Source organism: Phoca vitulina, unplaced genomic scaffold (assembly GCF_004348235.1).
Source record: "Phoca vitulina isolate PV1807 unplaced genomic scaffold, GSC_HSeal_1.0 scaffold68, whole genome shotgun sequence".
Classification (NCBI taxonomy): Eukaryota; Metazoa; Chordata; class Mammalia; order Carnivora; family Phocidae; genus Phoca; species Phoca vitulina.
The window spans coordinates 160,117-180,879 of NW_022589771.1; the positions used below are offsets into that span (position 1 = coordinate 160,117).

General features: G+C 47.5%; 1 protein-coding gene across 5 annotated transcripts in view; it reads left to right on the top strand.

Annotated features, from left to right (window-relative positions):
* DOP1B (DOP1 leucine zipper like protein B) overlaps nt 1–20,763 on the top strand; it is a 106,754-nt gene that overhangs the window by 39,303 nt on the left and 46,688 nt on the right. For all 5 annotated transcript variants that reach the window (XR_004297911.1, XM_032392503.1, XM_032392506.1 and 2 more), the window contains exons 5-14: nt 975–1,164; nt 4,308–4,406; nt 4,725–4,848; nt 6,509–6,618; nt 6,873–6,987; nt 10,645–10,765; nt 13,115–13,234; nt 15,683–15,785; nt 16,824–17,015; nt 19,274–19,958. Coding sequence is in view for 4 of the 5 variants with exons in the window: in XM_032392503.1 (XP_032248394.1) it covers nt 975–1,164; nt 4,308–4,406; nt 4,725–4,848; nt 6,509–6,618; nt 6,873–6,987; nt 10,645–10,765; nt 13,115–13,234; nt 15,683–15,785; nt 16,824–17,015; nt 19,274–19,958 (1,859 nt within the window). In the remaining variant the exon portion in view is untranslated. The remainder of the gene's footprint in view (nt 1–974; nt 1,165–4,307; nt 4,407–4,724; nt 4,849–6,508; nt 6,619–6,872; nt 6,988–10,644; nt 10,766–13,114; nt 13,235–15,682; nt 15,786–16,823; nt 17,016–19,273; nt 19,959–20,763) is intronic.

Here is a 20,763-nt window from a genome sequence, read left to right on the forward strand (position 1 = left end):
AGCTAACATGCACATTCGTCCTAGGGACCACTGCCAGGAAGCAGACACGGGATTTGGACGACAGGGGCCTGACTCCAGGAAGCTGGGTAGCCCACTGCATCACACTGGCCTACTGCTTCTGTGATATTTGTGTGTCTTCTTTGCAAATAGGAGACGCGAGGAGTGGAATGCTTTTGGATTTTGAGTCCGTCCACTCATTCAGTGAAATCCCCTTGTGGGAATTTGCCTCTGCTGTTTTACTGACAGCTGCTCTCATCGGCCTAGCAAAGCCGTTTCCATTGTTGACAGGGCAGGTGCCCTAGTCAGCTGCACGCAGGCCGCGGAGCAGAGGCGGGGGGCCTGGCCTTGGGCAGTATCCGTGGAAAAAACAAACCCAGACCTGCTGATGACGCTGCTTCTCTTAAAGGACGGACGTGAAGTTGCTGATGGCGTGTCAGGGGAGAGAGACCCAGATAGAGATAAGGGACAAAGAAATGTCAGGCATCAGCAGGAGAACGTTCCAGAGCGGACGTCAACATAGGGGCGCGCTGTGGGCAGAGTGACAGGCTTTGTGGAATTTGTGTCGAGTGGGAGGCCCAGGCAAATTTTATCCCCAGTGTTTCTAAAGTCACATGTCCCCTGGCTGTGCTCAAGTGGGGGGATCTTTATCATTACTTAAGTCTCCAGTCAGTTGCACCAACCTCTTGAGGCTGATCCGCTCGTCCCTTTGTGGCGGTGGAACGGCCCTTCCTGCAGATCCACAGACAGAACCGGTCAGGCACTTCCTGTTGGCCAAGAAGCCATACGTCTCGGGGACATGTTTGTCTTAGCAAACTCCGTTTCAGTGACTGCCGGCAGGTGGACAGAACAGAAAGGCAAGAGATGGCCGCCACTCAGAAGGATGAGGAAATGGGGTTCCACGGGGGGCGGGGGGAGGCTGAGCAAGCGGTGGCTGCTGGGACCGAGCCTTTACAGTCTGTATCTCTTGTCCACAGGACAGACGCTCTGCTCCTGAGGCTGTCCCTGGTGGTCGGCAAAGAGGTGTTTTATGCTGCCCTTTGGGGGAGCGTCCTGGTGAGCCCGGCCATCCGCCTTCCCGCCTCGCTCTTTGTGGTGGGCCACATCAGCAAGGACTGCCCGGGCAAGGAGCAGAAGTACATGCTGGGGACAGATTACCAGCTCACGGTGGGTGCTTTGCTCATCAGGGGGGCAGAGTGGGGCAGGCGGGGCCGGCTTCCTCGTGCACAGGTTGTCAGCTGGGGCTGCAAAGGGACATCAGTGTGAGCAGCAGGGAAACGGAGGTGTTCCAGGCGTCAGAGTATGTGCGCTCTGCTGCTGAGCAAGACAGGAGGCGTCAGGGGCGCCTGGGTGGCTCAGTCGTTAAGCGTCTGCCTTCGGCTCAGGTCATGATCCTGGGGTCCTGGGATCGAGCCCCGCATCAGGCTCCCTGCTCCGCGGGAGGCCTACTTCTCCCTCTCCCACTCCTCCTGCTTGTGTTCCTGCTCTCGCTCTCTCTGTCAAATAAATAAATAAAATCTTGAGAAAAAAAAAAAAAGACAGGAGGCGTCAGTACGCAGGATGAACCCCAGGACGGTGGTGGTGGTTTTTCACATATGCATTAACGATTTACATATTCAAATACATATTTGCACCTAAAGAGGGCCCTTCGGGAGCCCCCCCCCCACCCAGGCTTCAGTGGTTAACAGTTAGCTGTTAGCAGTGCTCCAGGGGCCTCGCAGAGTCTCCTGCTTTAGCTAGAACCTTGCTTCCTCCCTGGCCTGTGTCTCACTGCCATCCCCCCCCCCCGCCCCCCTACCGTCTGCTCATCAGGCTCCCTCCTCCTCCAGTCTCAGTCTCTCAGTCCTGCTCCTGCCGTCGTCCTCTCCTCTGGCTGCTCTCAAGCCAAGATTGTCAGAGTTCTTCGGATATCCATCCCGAGGCCCTTCGGAGGGCTGCTTTCTTCCCTGGCAAGGCCGTCTCTTATTATGACCCTTCCGGATCTTTCTCTTCTCCCCAAACTTACGGCTTGTCTAATGGCCTGCAGTCTCTCGCCACCTAGTGGTAAACCCTAACAGCCTTGTGTGTCTCCATTTTCACTGCCCTGCTTCCTTCAGCTTCTGATGCTTGCTTGGACCTTGCCATAATCTTCCAACTCGCTCCTCCCCATCCCATCCTCTGCCCATCCAGGCTTTTTTGATCGTTCTTAGCTCTTTGCTAAAGCATAGCTTTGCTTATACCTATACTGTGCTTGAAAAATATCTGGATTCCTCTTGCCTACAGATAAAGTCCAAATTTGAGAGTATTGTAAGTCCACTCCCAACCCACCAATGCCTTGCCCTCCCTTCAGACCTTCTGCACTCCCAAATGGACTGCCCAGCCTGGCCTGTAGGTCTGTGATGCCACCTCCTTGCTCCTTGCACTCACTCCCCATCCCTTCTCGATGAACTCCATGCACAGCCTCCCTGTCCTTCCAGCTCAGCCTTCCCACAGAGTTGTGTTGTTTTCCCCAAGTTGAATGATCTCTCCCTCCCCTTTTCTGAAGTCTCGTAGCTTTTTATTAGCATTTCTCTTATGGCTCTTCTGTATCACGTGTATCTATATTTGGAAAAGACACACAAAATATGTATTGAATTGGTTTGGAATCCATTTAACGGAATGTCTTTGGAGTTTTAGGTTAGCCAGAAGTCCCTATTGGAACCTAAAGACATTCCTTTCTAGGATCAGAGAATTTGAGGTCTTAGAACCTGACCCTCTGGTCCAAGCCTCTCCAGCTCTCCAATGGAACATGCGAGGGCTGCAGCTGACCAACTCTCCGATGTCACACTGTTAGTTAACAGCCTCCTTGGGAGCTTCTAGGTGTCACCCGAAACTGGCCCGTGTATGCGGCGGGCAGGGAGAGACCAAAGAGAGAGGCAAGCCACTCCAGATTGGTAGGTGGACAGTTTAATAAGCAAGGGAACTTACGAGGCTTGTCTTGGGTGGCCACAGGTCCAGTAGATCTCGCGTCTGTTCTTTTATTTTTTTTTTTAAAGATTTTATTTATTTATTTGAGAGAGAGAGAATGAGAGACAGAGAGCATGAGAGGGAGGAGGGTCAGAGGGAGAAGCAGACTCCCTGCCGAGCAGGGAGCCCGATGCGGGACTCGATCCTGGGACTCCAGGATCATGACCTGAGCCGAAGGCAGTTGCTTAACCAACTGAGCCACCCAGGCGCCCGCGTCTGTTCTTAAGAAAAGATTCACAGCAGCTGTACTCTCAGTTTTGAAGGGGAAAAAACACTTTTTTGATATTATAAAAATCTAATCAAAACAGAAGAAAAGGGAAATCTGTGTATAGATGAGGGCAGTAGTAAGCAGTAAAGGAGAATAAGACAGAGTTTCATCATATCGGGTACTTACAACATCCAGCCTTACTAGCTGGGGAAACCCCGTGGAGACAGCCAGGGTGGAGTCCCGATGGAGAGGCCTAGGCGGAGCGTCCTCCTCTCAGCTGAGACTGACCATCCCCATAGGGCCGTATTTATAGAGCAAATGATGAGGTCTGAAGTTAAACAATTATTCACCTACGTGCAGTTTGGTGCGAACTGCATTCCTATGTTATCATGTCTTTACATCTTCAAGGAGCCTGGGCTGGGTGTGCTCACCTCCCCGCCTGGATTCCATTCCGGGGGCCCAGCCCAGCCTGGAGCAGGAGGGCATGCAAGGCAAATTTCATAGCTCTTGGCGTCCAGACCAAAAGGACCAATTCTGACCTGGAGGCCAGCTAATGTCCACTAAGCAGGCTCCCGAGGTCACCTCTGCGGCACGAGTCTCACACACAACATTCCTTAACCTGTCTGCGTACCGTGCAGGTCAGGGTGGTCGGTTACGCAGGACAAATCCCAGGAGCCTCCATCCATACAATACAGTACCCACCTGCCAAATCTTAAAAGTTTACGTAGAGGCCTTAACTGGGCTCAATCACATATACTGCGCGGGTGTTCTCAATGCCACATCTGTCTCAAGGCTGTGTCCCTCGGGTACCTCCGGAGCAGGGGGGCAAGCAGAATGCACATTCCGGGACCGGGGAGGTGAGGCACCTCGAGCTCCACAGGTCAGCCAGGTCACGTCTTGTCTGACCTCCTCCAACACACACTGCCCCCCCAGCTTCTAGGGCTAGAACCCACATTTCTCACATTTACACCTTACCGATCTGTTCCACATGATTTCACACAGTGGTTTCAAGATTCCCAGGAAAAGTTAGTTTCATTTTTACGACTGTAAACAGTAGCCTGCAAATGCTGCCAAATGTCTTGGGAGTGAAATGTTCATGCTGTTCTATCATTTACAGGTAAAGTCTCTGTGTGCCTCACTGTTGGACTCAAATGTCCTGGTGCAAAGAAATAACCTAGAAATCGTTTTGTTCTTCTTTCCATTTTATACCTGTCTGGTAAGTCGTTTGTGTTCTTCCAGGGAAGTCACTGGTATTTCCTGAGGACGTGGGGCAGGTGGGATAGACGTCAGGCAGTTGGCAGATCACAGTTTGCTTTCAGCCAATTAAAGATCCTTGTTCCTTTTTGTGAGGATGATGTTTCCATAGCAAAAACTGAATGGCTTCTGTCTGTGGGCACTGTGGAGAACCAACTCCTTTTGAGAATGACCTTTTTAAGAGAGAGCTTTGTAGACTGGTAGGAGGGGCCACGGGTCAGAAAGCCAGTAATCTACTTCATCATCCCTTTGCAGTAAAGTGTTCTCTGTCCTCCAATAGGATTCCAGTGAGAGAGCCATTCCCCTGCTCAGATCTGACATCGTGCAGATCCTGTCAGCAGCCACCCAGACCCTACTGAGGAGAGACATGTCTCTGAACAGAAGACTTTATGCGTGGTTACTAGGTACTGAGCAGTATCCAATAAGTGAAAGTCAAAGTTAACGTGAAACCTTTTAGTGCTGATTTGTGGAACAAGTTTCAATCTTTGTGTTAAGTTTCTGAATTATAAGATATAGAAAGATAACATGCTGACTGAATATGGCCCAGTCAGTGGAGTTCTGCCTACACTGTAGCTTTGGTTATGTTGCAGGTATTACAGTTAAAAACAGGGACATAAATAAGTGGGATATTTATTGAATATTGAGTATTGAACTCCATTTTAAGAAGCTTGAAGTACCACAAAAAAAATTGTAGCTAAACCTTATTCAAGTAGAAGCTTGTTGCTATAAAGAAGTCTCATCGGTTTGGGGGTTTGAGAGAAGACCCACAAATGTTACGGAGTTTGTGTAAAAGATGGTTTGGTATGGATGAGAATGTTTGTGGCATTGACGTAAAGTTTTGTAAGACATTTGGATAACTTAAGGGGAGAGCTTGAGAACCCAGGCTTGTGTTTCTGCGGACAGCCTGTAAACTTGTAGGAAGAGAGCCCCTGACGGTTGGAAGGCTTCACGGGGACAAGAGTCCAGGAAACCACAGGGCTAGGAGGCTAATTTTATAAAGTCCCACGTTCGTGTACCTGAGCAGAAGCGGTATACCAAGCGACATGAAAGGTTTCCATAGCTTTTTTTTTTTTTAAGACTCTTTTTTTTTTAGAGCAGTTTTAGGTTCACATCAAAACTAAGAGGAAGGTGCAGAGAGTTCCCAGCTTCCCCCAGGCGCCCCTCCCCCCACCCGGTGGCACATCTGTCACAGTCAATGAACCGGCGCTGGCGCGTCATCGCCCAGACTCCGTGGTTTCCATCAGGGCTCGCTCCTGCTGGTGTGCTCTCTGTGGTGTAGACAGATGTGTAAGGACATGCGTCCACCATGACGCATCCATGTAGAGTAGTCTCACTGCCCTAAAAAAGCCTCTGCTTCACCACTTTTATCACCCTCAACATAGAGGTCTTCTCACACCAAAGTCAGAAAGTTCTCTGAACCCTTTCTTTCCTCTCTTCTCCCTGGTTACAGAACTTCCAGAATCCATTGCATGGAAGCTTATGAAGAATTTCAAGAAGAATATTTACAGGCTCTTTAAGCATTTTTATCAAAAGGATGGTTTTGCTAAATGCTCAGCTCCATCCTAGTTGGCCTTGACTTGCTGTGTATAGAGAGGACCCAGGATCCAAGTTCAGTGCTGGGTCCGACCTATTAGCCTCGGCCCCAGAGTCCACGCTCTCTCCTTGTACCATGAGTTGCCTCCCCTTGTCCCGAAGACCTCACAGACTTAGCCAGGGCTCAAAATAAGGGCATATAGATGAGAACAGCTTGATTTTATATACTGCCATACAAACACTGGTTTTTAAAACTGATCCTCGTTCCATTAGATCCTTGTAATCAGACTTGTCAAAACACTGAGGGTGAATTCTCAGGACAAACTAAATTGATGCCTATTGAGGTGGAATCCTTAGTACACCACATTTTTGTCAGAAGAAAATGTGACTTAGTCTTGCCAGATTGGAATTTGGTTTTCTGTTGGAGGAATTCTATTTTTAAAAATGCTGGAGCATGAGACCTTTGCACAATATTATGTACCTTAAAACCGTAGATCTTGTTAACAGCTCATGGTCCTTGTTCTTTTATAGGTTCAGATATTAAAGGAAATACCATTGTGCCAGAATCTGAACTCTCAAATTCTTACGAAGACCAGTCCTCGTATTTTTTTGAAAAATATTCCAAGGATCTTTTAGTTGAGGTAAAGGAGCCTTTCTGGAAAGTAGATCCCAATCAGAACATTCCTGGTCGTGATTCCTCAGTGGATTGATGGGCAGGGCCCCAAAGCAGACATGGGGCATGCCCTGGATCCACAGTGGGGAAACCTTCTGTGTGCTCATTCCGTGCTGTGTGACTGGTTTTCTCTCTGTCCCAGCGTATTTACAAGTAGAACAACTAATAATGTCAAACTGTGCTATGTACAGTATCCTGATCTGTGGCTTTAAAAAAAAACAGGGTCTAGCTGAAATACTGCACCAGAAGTTCTCAGATGCCAACATGGAGGAACGCCACCACGCGTACCTGAAGCCATTCCGCGTCCTCGTCAGTCTGCTCGACAAGCCGGAAATAGGTAATGTGCAAAGTGCGGTCGCCATCGTGGGCCCACTGTGGATGGCCTGTGTGAGACACAGTCAACACGTTATTTTGAATGTAATTCCATCATCGGAGTTTCCAAATCTTGAAGTACTTCAGTCATGTGTTCAGTTATCATATCTAGGCACCACTTAAAAGTTTTGCACAATAATGTGAACACTTTCATTAGAAAAATACCTTTGAGCTCCTCCTGTGCACATCTATGTACGCACCTACAGAGCACGTGCCGTACTGGCTTTGTGAGAATGTTTCTTCAGTCAAATATCAGGCTTCAAATGAGCTTTGATTTTCTTTTCAAGGGGGTGGGGTAGGAGACCCTCCTCCATCTTTTTGCCTTGTGACCTGGGGCAAGCCACTTCCGCCATGTGGGCCTCAGTCTGTTCCTCTGCCAAATGAACGGGGTTGAACTAGACTTTGGTTGCTAAAGGGTCCCCTGTCACACACTGTGGTCCTGTGAGCGTCAGCTAAAAAAATGACCTTTTCTCCCTTGCTTAAAGAATAGAAATTGCTCCAATATCCATTCACAGTAAGATCTTAATATCCAAGGCACCCGGGTGGCTCAGTCAGTTAGGCGTCTGCCTTCGGCTCAGGTCATGATCCCGGGGTCCTGGGATCGAGCCCCGCATCGGGCTCCCTGCTCAACAGGGAGCCTGCTTCTCCCTCTCCCTCTGCCTGTCACTCCCCCCTGCTTGTGCTCTCTCTCTCTCTGTCAAATAAATAAATAAAATCTTAAAAAAAAAGATCTTAACATCTAATCACTTGAACACCATAATGGGGTCCCCATCTTCTCCATGGGATTTCAAGGGGTTTTTTGTTAATTATTGTTGTTTGTTTGTTTTTAAAGATTTTATTTATTTGAGAGAGCAGGAGAGCACAGGTGGGGGGAGGGGCAGAGGGAGAGGGAGAAGCAGACTCCTCGCTAAGCAGGGAGCCCGACAACGTGGGGCTCGATCCCAGGACCCCAGGATCATGACCTGAGCTGAAGGCAGATGCTTAACCGACTGAGCCACCCAGGCGCCCTGGGATTTCAAGTTTGATGATGTCATCTGAGCGCTCAGGATTTGCACACTGCCTGGTAGCTGTTTGCAGAGAACAAGAATCGAGGGCATTATTGAGGTCCCTTCTCCCTCTGGTCTTGGGGTGGAGGATGGAGACCCTTCATTTATTCACTCAGGGGCAGGCATGGAGCAGGGACGATGCTAGGCCCTAGGGATGCAAAGGGAAAAAAAGGCATCCAGTCAAGTTGTATGGAAGGGACACTCTGAGGTCCTCATGTGTTTTTACTGTTGTTAATAATAACAGCTGACATTTTTTGAGCAATTTTTTTGTGTGAAGTGATTTGTACACGTCATCTAATGTACATCTCCATACGTACCTCCTTGCCTCCAACAACCCTGAAGTGGGTTTCCTCACTGTTCCCATCTTACAGATGGAAAGACTAAGGTTGAGCAAGAGTAAGTGATTTGCTACTCTGGCAAACCTCTGCCCAGGAGCTGAGATTAAAATGTGGTCGGTTTGACTCTAGAGCGTAAGCTCTCTGACAGGACACAGCTGCTTACCTGATCGCACGCAGACCCACCATACCTGAGATGCTCGGTCATGTAACACAGATGACCTTGTATCCCATGACATGTACGCTCTAACTGCTCTTAACCAAAGTCAAAGCGTGAAGCATTTGTCCCTCCAAGCTCTGGCCTTAAGTGCACCTGAAGCTGCCCTGTGCCCTTCCCCCCGTCCTTCCCCTCCCCTGCTACCTCAACCAGCGATGGCTCCAGTAGATTTTCCTCTTTGTGTGGAGTGACTGCAGCTCGGAAAAATCATGATTTTGGCTAAAAAATGAAGTGAGCTATATAAGTGTATGGGGAGCTTCCTGCATAACTTGGGGAAATATCCAGAGCAAAAACGTAACCGCATTTTGGAGGATGGGTGTTTTATGTCTCGACCCTGCACCTGGGTGAGCCAAGTGAAATGTTGCTGTCAGCTTGGGCTCCCTGCCGTCATTTCCAGAAGGGGGTGAGTGGCAGGCTTCTGCCCAATCTAACAGTCTAAGTTTTCTGTCTGTTAATTTAGTCTAAAATTTCTGTCTCCAGGGAGGACGTACTTGAGAGGCAGAGGAGTGGATCATACAGAAGTAGAGCTAGAAGGCCCAGGGCAGTCATTCTTTTGCTACCAGGCTTCAACCACTGCCTCATTTTCTCCTTCAATCATGGCAACAAACTTGCCTTCATTTGTAAAAAGCATTCAGCATTCTTATACTACAGATAAGATGTACGTGGGGCTTATCGTGGAAGAAGTTTTCTCAGAGGCACATCCTCTGTTTTTATGAAAAAGAAGCATAAAAGATTGGATCCATCTTTGCTTTTTAACACAGTTGTATTGACAGAGCTTTCATTTCCTCTGAATCGATCCTGTTTTCATCCCTTTGTACACATGGGTGAGAAGTCTCTCCCTTCCCTGCCTGATGGCTGCTGTGTGTGGAGCGGAAATGTCTACCTGCCTTCCACCTGCCTAATCGGCAGGAATGCTTCCCTAACCTGCAGCTGGTTATGTTCTTTTGTGCCATTTAATAAGCCTTTCAGGAGTGGTGGTATTTCTTTTGTGGGGTTCTAGCTCATTTGATTAAAAGAATTTAGAGGGGCACCTGGCTGGCTCAGTCAATGGAGCATGCGACTCTTGATCTCAGAGTCATGAGTTCGAGCCCCATGCTGGGTGTAGAGATTACTTAAAAAAATAAAATAAAAAATAGGGGCGCCGGGGTGGGGCAGTTGGTTAAGTGTCTGACTCTTGGTTTTGGCTCAGGTTGCAATCCCAGGGTCATGAGATTGAGCTCCACGTTGGGCTCACACTCGGTGTAGAGTCTGCTTGGGTTTCTCTCTGTGTCCCTCCCACCCCCCGCTCACTCGCTCTCTCTCTAAAATAAATAAATAAATCTTAAAAAAAATAAAAATGTAAAAAAATTTTAAAAGAATGTAAAATAGGAAAATTGCCCTACTCCCTTGGTATTTATGCTGAGTAGTGTCTCTGGCCAAGCAGTTTATACACACTTATGCACACTGAGCATACATCTTAGCTCCCCCGGACAGAGTCTGGCTTGGAGTAGTTCCTTGGCCTCTCAGTCCCTGTCCCCTTATCTGTAGTCAGTACAACAACGTAATACCTGGTCATATGGCTACTTAAGGAGTAAATAAGGTAACAGATACAAAATGTTTAGAACAGTGTCCAGCACATGGTAAGTGCTACAAAAATATTGGCCATTTTAGGGGCGCCTGGGTGGCTCAGTTGGTTAGGTGACTGCCTTCGGCTCAGGTCATGATCCTGGAGTCCCGGGATCGAGACCCGCATCGGGCTCCCTGCTTAGCAGGGAGTCTGCTTCTCCCTCTGACCCTTCCCCTTCTCATGTGTTCTCTCTCTCATTCTCGCTTTCTCAAATTAATAAAATCTAAAAAAAAAAAAAAAAAAAAATTGACCATTTTAATGGATGTTATTCCCCCAGTAAAGTTGTCATTGTCAAACTAAAGTTTCTGAGCATTTTAGACAATAAAATTGTGTGTATAGTTACTCTGTTTCACGCATATGTCATTTATTGATTTAAATATGGATTATTCATCTCTGACCATTTCCTTTTTAATTGCAGGGCCTCGAGTGGTTGGGAATTTGTTTCTCGAAGTCATCCGGGCCTTTTATTCTTACTGCAGAGACGCTCTCGGCTCTGAACTTAAACTTAGCTATACCCAGAGTGGAAACTCGCTAATAAGGTATGGGTTTGGGTTTGGCCCCCAGCTTTGCACTTCTTCCCCCTCTCTAATGGCACGAGTCTCATCTCCCTATGTTTATTAGAAGTTGTGTGGCGCTAGAGAAAGCGGGCATGCAAGGGATCACACCACTCATGAAGATTACCGATGCTCTTGAGTCAGTCACCACGAACGGCCTGTTTCCTGTTGCAGACTGTGAAGAGTTTCAAAGGCATTTGAGCTGGTCTCTGCCCAGCCAGGGCTGTACAAACCATGTTTACTGAGCAGGTGTGAAAGCCATTGAAGGGCAACTGGATCTGGTGTGCCCACGCGGTGACTTACAGGGAAGACAGCGGGGGCAGGTCAGGACGTGGAGCCAGGGTCCAGCGGCAGAGGGGAGAGCCCGCCAGGGGCACCCCGAGGACATGTGCTGTAGGACCCCAAAGGCAGAGCAGGTGGGGTTCAGGACACAGCAGACATGTTGCCTTGGAGCATGTAGTTATCTCTCAACCCTGGGTTTTGTTCTTGTTATTTTTTTTCAGATTTTATTTATTAGAGAGATTGGTGGTGGGGTGGGGAGGAAGAGTTGAGGGAGAAGCAGCCTCCCTGTGGAGCAGGGAGTCCCACACGGGCCTCGATCCCAGGACCCTGGGATCATGACCTGAGCCGAAGGCAGACGCTTAACCGACTGAGCCACCCAGGCACCCCTTGCTTTTGTTCCTTTTAAGATAATAGTCTCTTCCTTTTTACTTTATTCTTGATGTAATTTCCTTCTGCCCGAATTGGCATTGGGTATATTGAAAATACAAATCTATTTGAAGATTTCTCTGGCTTCTTAATTGTAAATGTACCAAGAGTTCTGAATGTTTGCTTTTTTCTCCCAGAATGTTTGTTCTTTCTCCCAGAATTACTACTTTTCTGAATACAAAAGTAATACATGCTCTTTGTGGAATATACTGATATTTGAAGGTATCAAGAAAAAAGATGTCACCCACAATCCCACCTCCCTTGAGAGAAAAACATAAAACATTTTCATTTCTTTCCAGACTTTGAATGCATACAAAAAATACATATTTTTTTAAAGATGGAATTACAGGGGAGTCTAGGTGGCTGAGTCAGTTAAGCGTCCAGCTCTTGATTTCGGCTCAGGTCATGATCTCAGGGTCATGGGATCAAGTCCCGTGTTGGCCTACAGAGTCAGTGGGGAGTCTCCTTTAGATTCTCTTCCTCTGCCCCTCCCCCAACTCACGCGCACGGACGCGCTCTCTCTCAAATGAATAAATAAATCTTTAAAAGATAATATTTAGGGGCAACTGGGTGGCTGAGTGTGTTAAGCGTCTGCCTTTGGCTCAGGTCATGATCTCAGGGTCCTGGGATCGAGCCCCGCATCAGGCTTCCTGCTCAGTGGGGAGTCTGCTTCTCCCTCTCCCACTCTGCCTGCTTGTGTTGTCTCTCTCTCGCTCTCTCTGTCAAACAAATAAATAAAATATTTTTTAAAAATAATATATAGGGGCGCCTGGGTGGCTCGGTCGTTAAGCGTCTGCCTTCAGCTCAGGTCGTGGTCCCAGGGTCCTGGGATCGAGCCCCGCATCGGCCTCCCCGCTCTGCGGGAGGCCTGCTTCTCCCTCTCCCGCTCCCCCTGCTTGTGTTCCCTCTCTCGCTGTGTCTCTGTCTGTCAAATAAATAAATAAAATCTTTAAAAAAAAAAAATAATAATAATAATATATAAAGATGGAATTACATTAGCTATTTAGTTGCCTGTTTTTTTTAAATGCAAGTTGTGAGTAGCTCTCCTGCCTTCTGCAGTGGAACATAACGTTGCCTTAGGTTCCTCAGTAAGGATTTATCACTTATTTAAATAAATCCTGACTGACCAATCCCCTATTGATTGGCTGTCAGGTGGCTTCTACTTTTTCAGTATTTTTAAACGACGTTGCAGTGGTATCCTCATGCATACATCCTTGTGTGCCTCTACAAGGACGTCTGTAGGAGAGATCCCTAGAATAAATGTCCTGAGTCATAGAAGACGCACATTTAAATTTTAGCCAAATTTCATGCCCAAATGGGTGTACCGTGTTATTTCACCAACAGGGTATCTAAGGACTCACAGTCGGACTAAAACTGGTTTTCTATACCAGATTCTTTTCACATTAGCTCTTACACTTATTTCTTAGAGGACGTATCAATACAAATACTGTTAAGGATGGCGTTATGCAAACTCTTTCCTATATCAGACCAGTAACATTTTTATCTTTGTTGGGATTTGTTCATCTCTCTAGAAATAAATAAACGAATTACAGTTTTTCAGACACGTGTTCTTATGATAGAGGGTTTCTCATACATCTATTCATGAGCATCCACCTTCCTTTACAGTTCAATAAAAGAAAACAGAAATGCCTCTGAGATTGTTAAAACGGTGAATTTGCTGATCACTTCCCTCAGCACAGACTTTCTCTGGGACTATATGACCAGGTGTTTTGAGGACTGCTTTAGGTAAGTATCCAGTTCAGGATTACGGAATGTTTAGGAAGGAGTGGAAGCTTTCGTGCTTTCATAGCTGCTTACTGTGGCTCATGTTGGGTAGTCTCTGCTGAGCACACGATGGAAAAGAATTCCCTTTAAATTGTAGTAGAATAAAAACATTGCCATTAAGAAAGTTCAGGTAGTCTCTGCCCCATAATTCTGGAGCTTTTTTATTTATTAATTCTAACTAGAGAAAACCCTCTGCATTTTCTAGTTACAGTGACCAAATATATCTCCTTCACACGGCGCTCCTGAAGGCTCATCTGTTTAAAGGGGCTGAGTTCTGTGGTTCTGTGACTAGAGCGAGTGGTTTTAAAATCATCAGTCTTCTTAAATTCTTACTGAAATTTTTGTATCACTGGTCAGATAAAAGCATTAATGTCTTAAGCTGCCCTGATCAGCTTTATGTCACCGTTCATCTGGTCAGTGACTTGCACCACCTCGCCGTCATGGACGGTGGCCCCTCTGGGGAGCCAAGTGCTTCCCTGCAAGCCTCTCCCAGGCCCCTCTCCCCACAGCGGGAGGGATAGTGTAATCTCTCAGACCCTGTCTTGTCCTAAGTCACACGGTCAGACTTCCTTGCTGTCACTGTTCTTCCCCTACCTAGCAACTCAGTAGAAGCTTTACTTACTGTTTGCTGTGGGCTCTCCTCTGGCATACTCATTAGCTCCTCAGGACACCCCAAAGAGAAGTAGGCACTTGGATCACATAAGAAAGCCAGAGCCCAGGGGCGCCTGGGTGGCTCAGTCGTTAAGCATCTGCCTTCGGCTCAGGTCATGATCCCAGGGTCCTGGGATCGAGCTCCGCATCGGGCTCCCTGCTCCGCGGGAAGCCTGCTTCTCCCTCTTCCACTCCCCCTGCTTGTATTCCCTCTCTCACTGTGCCTCTCTCTGTCAAATAAATAAATAAAATCTTTAAGAAAAGAAAGCCAGAACCCAGCGACAGGAGGTCCCTCGTGTGGCATTGCCCAGGAAATTAGTGGCGGCCAGCCAAGACGGGAACCCAGGAATGCCTGACCTCCCAGCCGCTCCCACTGTGCTCCCCTGTGTCCTCTAGAGCCAGGTCCCGGTGGGCATTCAAATCTGTGATGAACCCATTAACTATAGCTGGACCTATGAGTGGCAGCAAGGCCATGTTATACTGAAGCTGGAGTATATTTTGGTCAGCCTATTTCCATTTCAGAGTTACAAGGTGTGCTTTCCTTTTTTTAAAAAAAAAAAATCAACTACGAAACATTTCAAATGTAAGAAAGAACAAGAAATAATGCCAGACACACATGCACTTATTACTGAAATTATACACTTGGCCATTGTTTTTCAGATTTTTTTTAAAGGAATTAAATGTTGCTACCCAGATAGAACTAACTCCCACCTTGCAGCACCTTCTGCTTTCGTACTGTCCTGCCCGGGATGTTGTCTGTGCTTTTATAACCTGTGTTTCCAGAGATGACATAGTCTGGTGTGTCTGTTCAAGTTCTACACAAGGCTGTCAAGTTTTATATGACTCTCTGCAGTCTGCTGTTTTGGGGGTTGGCTAGCCGTCCTCTGGAGATCTGTCTGTACATCCTGCTGAAACACCAGCTTCCATTTTTTCGTTGTTGCAATAGTACTTTGTCCTGTCTCTTCACAGGCCTATGCGGGGTTCCCTTAGAGCAGACTGGGAGAACGGTTGCTGGGTTCGTGTACACAGTTCAAGAGAGGCCTTCTTGTCTTGCTCAGACTCCAAGATAACTAAGTGCTAATTTGCAGTGAAGACAATTAACTCAGGTTGAGTTGTCCTGTGATTGGAGATGAATCCAAAGTTACTCTGTTTTGAGAACCAACATGTATATGTTTTTTAACTCACCTATTTAACCAGTTGCCTGCTTATTTAAAAAGAAGTGTTACGTTTTAGTATGAGCAGCTCCCAATAGAGCTGACTGGTGAAGTTTCGCTTCTCTATGGAAGCCGGAGAAGCTAAGCAGCTCATGTGGATGAGCTCATGGGTGTCATGCGAGAGGAGCTGTCTCAGGTTGCTCCCACAGCAGGGGGGACCACTGTTCAGCCCCTGTCTTCTCTAGCCAGGCAGCTTCCCTCGGAACATGCCATTGGTTTGGGGTGGGGTACCTAGCACTTGCTGCTGTCCATGGAGCTCCAGATCCGCTGGGTGTGGCATCCCACCTGGGCATGGGTCCGCCCTCATCTGAACTGATGAAGTTCAAGTCTGAGTGAACCTGTTTTGGAGACAAGCAAATTCAGGACACAGACTGACAGTTCTCTGTGTCCGATAGTTTTAGTCACTAAAGCTTACTTATTAGAACGACAGAGCCGCCTTTCATTATGTTTGAAATAGAGGAACTTGATTGGACATCATAAGAAATGCTTGAAGCTATTACAGGAGAAAGAATTGATTTGATTTTCTTTCCTGTGACTTATGTAGACCAGCGAAGCGGAGTTACACTGTTGGGAAGAGCATCAGCCCTCCCCCGACGGTGTCAGAGCTCTGCACCCTCCTGGTGTTCCTTCTGGATGTTATCCCCTTGGTAAGGCCCCTTGCCGGGAAGAGGGCTCCATGCGTGCTTGTTTATGTTCTGGTTTGTGTCCTTGGCCTGATAATCCTCACCTTCCTGAAAAGTGGGTGTGCATAAATACACAACACTTTCAATGTTTTGGCATGAAAGATGTAGCTGAATGTAATCTCTTATGTCTTTTATGTCTTATTTAAAAGAGGTTATAAAACTTTGAGCCAGTTGTAACTGGCCTGAGCCAAAGTTATGTCAACCAGAGGTGGATAGCATCACCCTGCACTTCAGTTGTTCAGGAGTGAGAGTAAATGTATTTCTAGGTAAAACTGTGCTGTTGGCTAATTTTGTCAAAGGAAACTAGTTTCCTTGATACAGAAATAAATGTGGCAATGATCTTCTATTAAGAAAAGTAAAGACACTTGAGGGGCACCTGGGTGGCTCAGTCGGTTGAGCGTCTGACTCTTGATTTCAGCTCAGGTCATGCTCTCAGGGCCCTGAGATCAAGCCTCACATGGGGCTCTGTGCTGAGTGCGGAGCCTTTAAGATTCTCTCTCTCCCCCTGCCCTTCCTCTGCTCATGCACTCTTGCTCGCACATACACGCTCTCTCTTAAATAAATAAATAAATCTTTAAAAAAAAAAAAACATAAAAAAGGTAAAGACACTTGAAAAGAGAAGAAGAATGTCCATTGATTTGTCTAGATTAAAAAGAAGTATTTTGTTCTCTGATTTGGGAATGAACATGAAACTTATTCATGCTCTAAAAAAATTGACTTTTCAGGGCACCTGGGTGGCTCAGTCCGTTGAGTGTCTGACTTTGGCTTAGGTCATGATCTCAGGGTCCTGGGATCGAGCCCCACATTGGGCTCCCTGCTCAGCGGGGTGTCTCCTTGTCCCTCTGCTCCTTCCCCGCTCGTTCTCACTCTCTCTCTCATATCTCATAAATAAATAAAATCTTTTAAAAAATTGACTTTTTTAAGGCGCCATTTTGAGGTGCATTTTTTTTTTCTGACCAGAAATTGGAAACCTGTTAGTTAACTCATGTCTGTTTTCCACAGGAACTTTACTCCGAAGTGCAAACCCAGTACCTCCCTCAGGTGCTGGGCTGTCTGGTGCAGCCTTTGGCCGAGGAGATGGAGGTGTTAAGCTTACCTGAGCTGACGCATGCCTTGAAGACATGTTTCAAAGTGCTCAGCAAGGTCCAGATGCCACCTTCCTACCTGGACATGGAGCCCGCAAGTGGAAGCACGGTACGCCCCCGGGGAGCTGACGGGGTTCTCTGGGCTGGGCTTATACCTTCCTGGGAGCGGGAAGTAATTAAGGTTGGTTAGGGTAGGAGTAAAGATCAGAGGATATAAAGGTAATATCTAAAATATGCTGCTAAAATCCTCAAACACTTCCCAACAGCTTTTAGCGTGGAAGCTGACCACCCCCCTTCCCTTTGCGCACCCCCGCCACTTCCTCCCAACAGTTACTGGTTCAGTTCAGCTCACTGTCCAGACCTTGTTACGTGTGTGTATTTGTGTGATGTTGGTGTCTTTTTAAACACATAAGTGAGGGCGCCTGGGTGGCTCTGTCCGTTGATCATCTGCCTTCGGCTCAGTACATGATCCCAGAGTCCTGGGATTGAGTCCCGCATCGGGCTCCCTGCTCCACGGGGAGCCTGCTTCTCCCTCTGCCCCTCACCCTGCTCGTGCTCGCTCACGCACTCTCTCTCTCTCACCCTCTCTCTCTCAAATAAATAAATAAAATTTGAAAAATAAAAATAAACACAGAAGTGAGATATTCATTCACTTGGGCTGCAGTAACGAAGTACCACTGACTGACTTAAATAAGAGGACGTTATTGTCCCACGGTTCTGGAGGTCAGAAACCCGAGGTCCCGGTGTGGGCAGGGTTGGTTTTCTCTGAGTCGGGGGGGAGGGCGAGTCTGCTCCGTCCTCTGTCCCAGCTCTGGTGGCGCTGGCAGTCTCTGGTGTCCCTCTGCTGTAGACTCGTCACCCTGCTCTGTCTTCATCCCCGCCCTGTCTGTGTCCAGATTTCCTTTTTGTAAGGACATCAGTCATGTTGGATTGGGGCCCACCCTAATGAGCTCATTTTAACCTGACCATCTGCAAAGAGCCTATTTCCAAATAAGGTCACATTTACAAGTATCGGGGGCAGGACTACTTCATCTTTTGAGGGAGACAGAGTTCAACCCATAACATACACTGTTCTCTGACTTGCTTTGGTTCTCAGTGTTCTGGGGACCTCGTTCCATACTGGTTTATGTAGAGATATCTTCCTCTCGTGTGGTTTCTATGGGATAGTCTAGGTGCGGCTTTACTCTGTCTTCCGCTCTTCCCCATCAAGGGCATTTAGGTGATTTCTGGTTTTTCACTATTACCAACAGCGCTGCACTAAGCATCCTTGCACAGCTGGTTTTGTGGTTGCAGGTTTCTCTGAAGGATCAATCCCTCTCCATGCGTTGCAGTCAAACCCATTTCTTTTTAAACTGGGAGAGATGCATGCTCCTTCTAAATTGGCAAGGATGTTGCCAAATGGTCCTCCCAGAAGATGGTAACAGAGTCCCCCAAGCAGTTTGAGGCCTGCAGTCATTGGATTATTTTTATTTTTTACTTCGCTTAAAGCTTTGAAAACTCTGCCCTTGACACCCATTCAGTGCAGCTGTGGGCGGGAGCGCAAGCCGACTGGACAGCGGGCACTCCACAAAGGGAGCTGCTCCCAGCTCAGGGTGCAGACTCACTCACAGACTGTTAATTTCCCTTCCAAAGTTAGTCCTTTTATTTTTTTTCTAGCTATCATAGCTAATTTTTAAAAATCCCTTAAATGATTGAAGATACAAAGTTTAACAAGCATGTGTCTTCAAACATAATTATTAATGTTTCACAAAGTGTGTACTATTTCATTGTTTCCTATAGAGCATAGTGGTTTAAATGCTGCAATGTTTTAAATTTAATGGAATATTCTTCACGTTAGCAGTGTAAGAGGAGAGGTTGGCTGATTAAAGGTTGCAGTGTCATCCCTTTGAAAAAGCCATGGAGTGTGCGCAGATGGGCGGATGGGTACTATATATACACGGGTAAACACTTTATTCTGGCTTTCTGCTCTCATTTTATCTCTTCATGCCTTTATTTTATCCTCAGCCCAATGTCCTCGTTCAGTTTTTTAATTTAAATATGTCAGACACTGTTTTTAAATAACGTTTTTGAACCTTGAACCTAAATAAATAATACAAAGTGGGCTCAAAACCCGCCTTCCCAGAGAGCGTGGGGTCCCAGCAGCCTCCTCTTTGGACTTGCTCCCCGTCCTTCCCCGTGCTATGCCTTCTTCATTTTATTATACACTTTTACACAGGGGTTCTCTTGGTGCAGAGAATAAGGATTTCGAAAGACAGGAAGTACCTATTCATGGTTTGCCCGATTCAGCTGATACTTGAATCCCTTGGCTTCACGAGATGGGTACAACACAAATTTCCTTTTTTTTTTTTTTTTTTTTTTTTTTTGCAGAGTCCAGTAAAAGGTGAAAACAGTGAAATGATTATAGACACAAAGGCAGTGATTCCGGCTGATGAAGATGCTTCGTTTCCTCCCCTTAAATCTGAAGACAGCGGGATCGGGCTCAGCGCCTCGTCGCCAGAGCTCTCGGAGCGCTGGAGGGTCCCCAGGGTTTCTCCCGAAAAAGATGATGTTTGGAAGAAGGGTGGGAGTATGCAGAGGACGTTTCTTTGCATCCAGGAGCTGATTGCCAACTTTGCCCACAAGAACATTTTTGGAGTGCAGCTGACGGGGTCCGGAGAAGAGAGCAAGTGTGAAGAGCCCGCGGGCCGGAGGGACGAGGGCGGGCCGCCGAGCTCGGCGGGCAGCGACTCCGACAGGAAGAGCCCGTGGGACGCAAAGCCCATCAGCGTGCCCCAGTTTAAGCAGATGCTCTCAGACTTGTTCACAGCTCGAGGGTCTCCATTTAAGACAAAAAGTGCAGAGTTGCCATCGCCTCTGCCCAGGAGCCCTGGCCGAAAAACGGAGGGGGACTGGGCTGTGGAGCAGGTGGTCACGGAGCTGGGCAGCTCGCGAGAGGGCTGCCGGGAGGCCTTCGCTGCCGCCTGCCGCCTGCTGCTGGACTGCGCCACCTTCCCCGTCTACCTGTCCGAGCAGGAGACGGAGCGGCTCTGCGAAACGCTCTTCCAGCTTCCCGGTGAGAGGGCTGCGCCCCCCACCCCCCCGGGGTCCGCCCTGAGGCGTCCTGTCATGTAGCTGGTGTTGACGGACGAGCCAAAACCCCCTCTGCCATGTGCGCTTTTGTCGTTCGTGCTGTGTGCTTTTGACTTGCTTCTTGAAGATGGCAGATTGGTGAGGCTGGGACCGCATTTTTAAACTTGAGGTGTCCCGCACAGCCCGTTAAGAGGTCTGGAACATAAAAGGTGCTTCGTGATAATCAGGAAATAGACGAGGTCATCAGACCGGTTGTTAAGGATTTGTGTTCGTTTGCTAAGATTGCCATAACGAAGTACCACAAACTAAGTGACTTAACAAAAATGTACTGCCTCACAGTCCTGGAGGCAGAAGTCTGAGATCAGCATATTGGCAGGGCTGTTCTCCCTTTGAAGGTTCAGAAGGATGTGCTCTAGCCTCGCCCCTAGCTTCTGGTAGTTCCTTGGCTCATGGCATCATAACTCCAGTCTTTGCGTGGATTCCCCCTGTGTATGTGTATACATCCTGTGCTCAGTTTCCTTTTTATAAGGGCACCAGTTATATTGGATTAGGGGCCCACTCTAATATGACCTTGTCTGAACTCATTACATCGGCATCAACCCTATTTCCAAATAAGGTCACATTCTCAGGTCCTAAAGGGACTTATGACTGCAACATAAGAATTTTGGGGAGTTGGGGGGGGACACAGTTCAACCCATAACAGGCAGTGTCTTTGGAGCTCAGGCTGCCATAACAGAATACCATAGATTGAGTGGCTTAAGCAACAGAAATTTCTTTCTCAGAGTTCT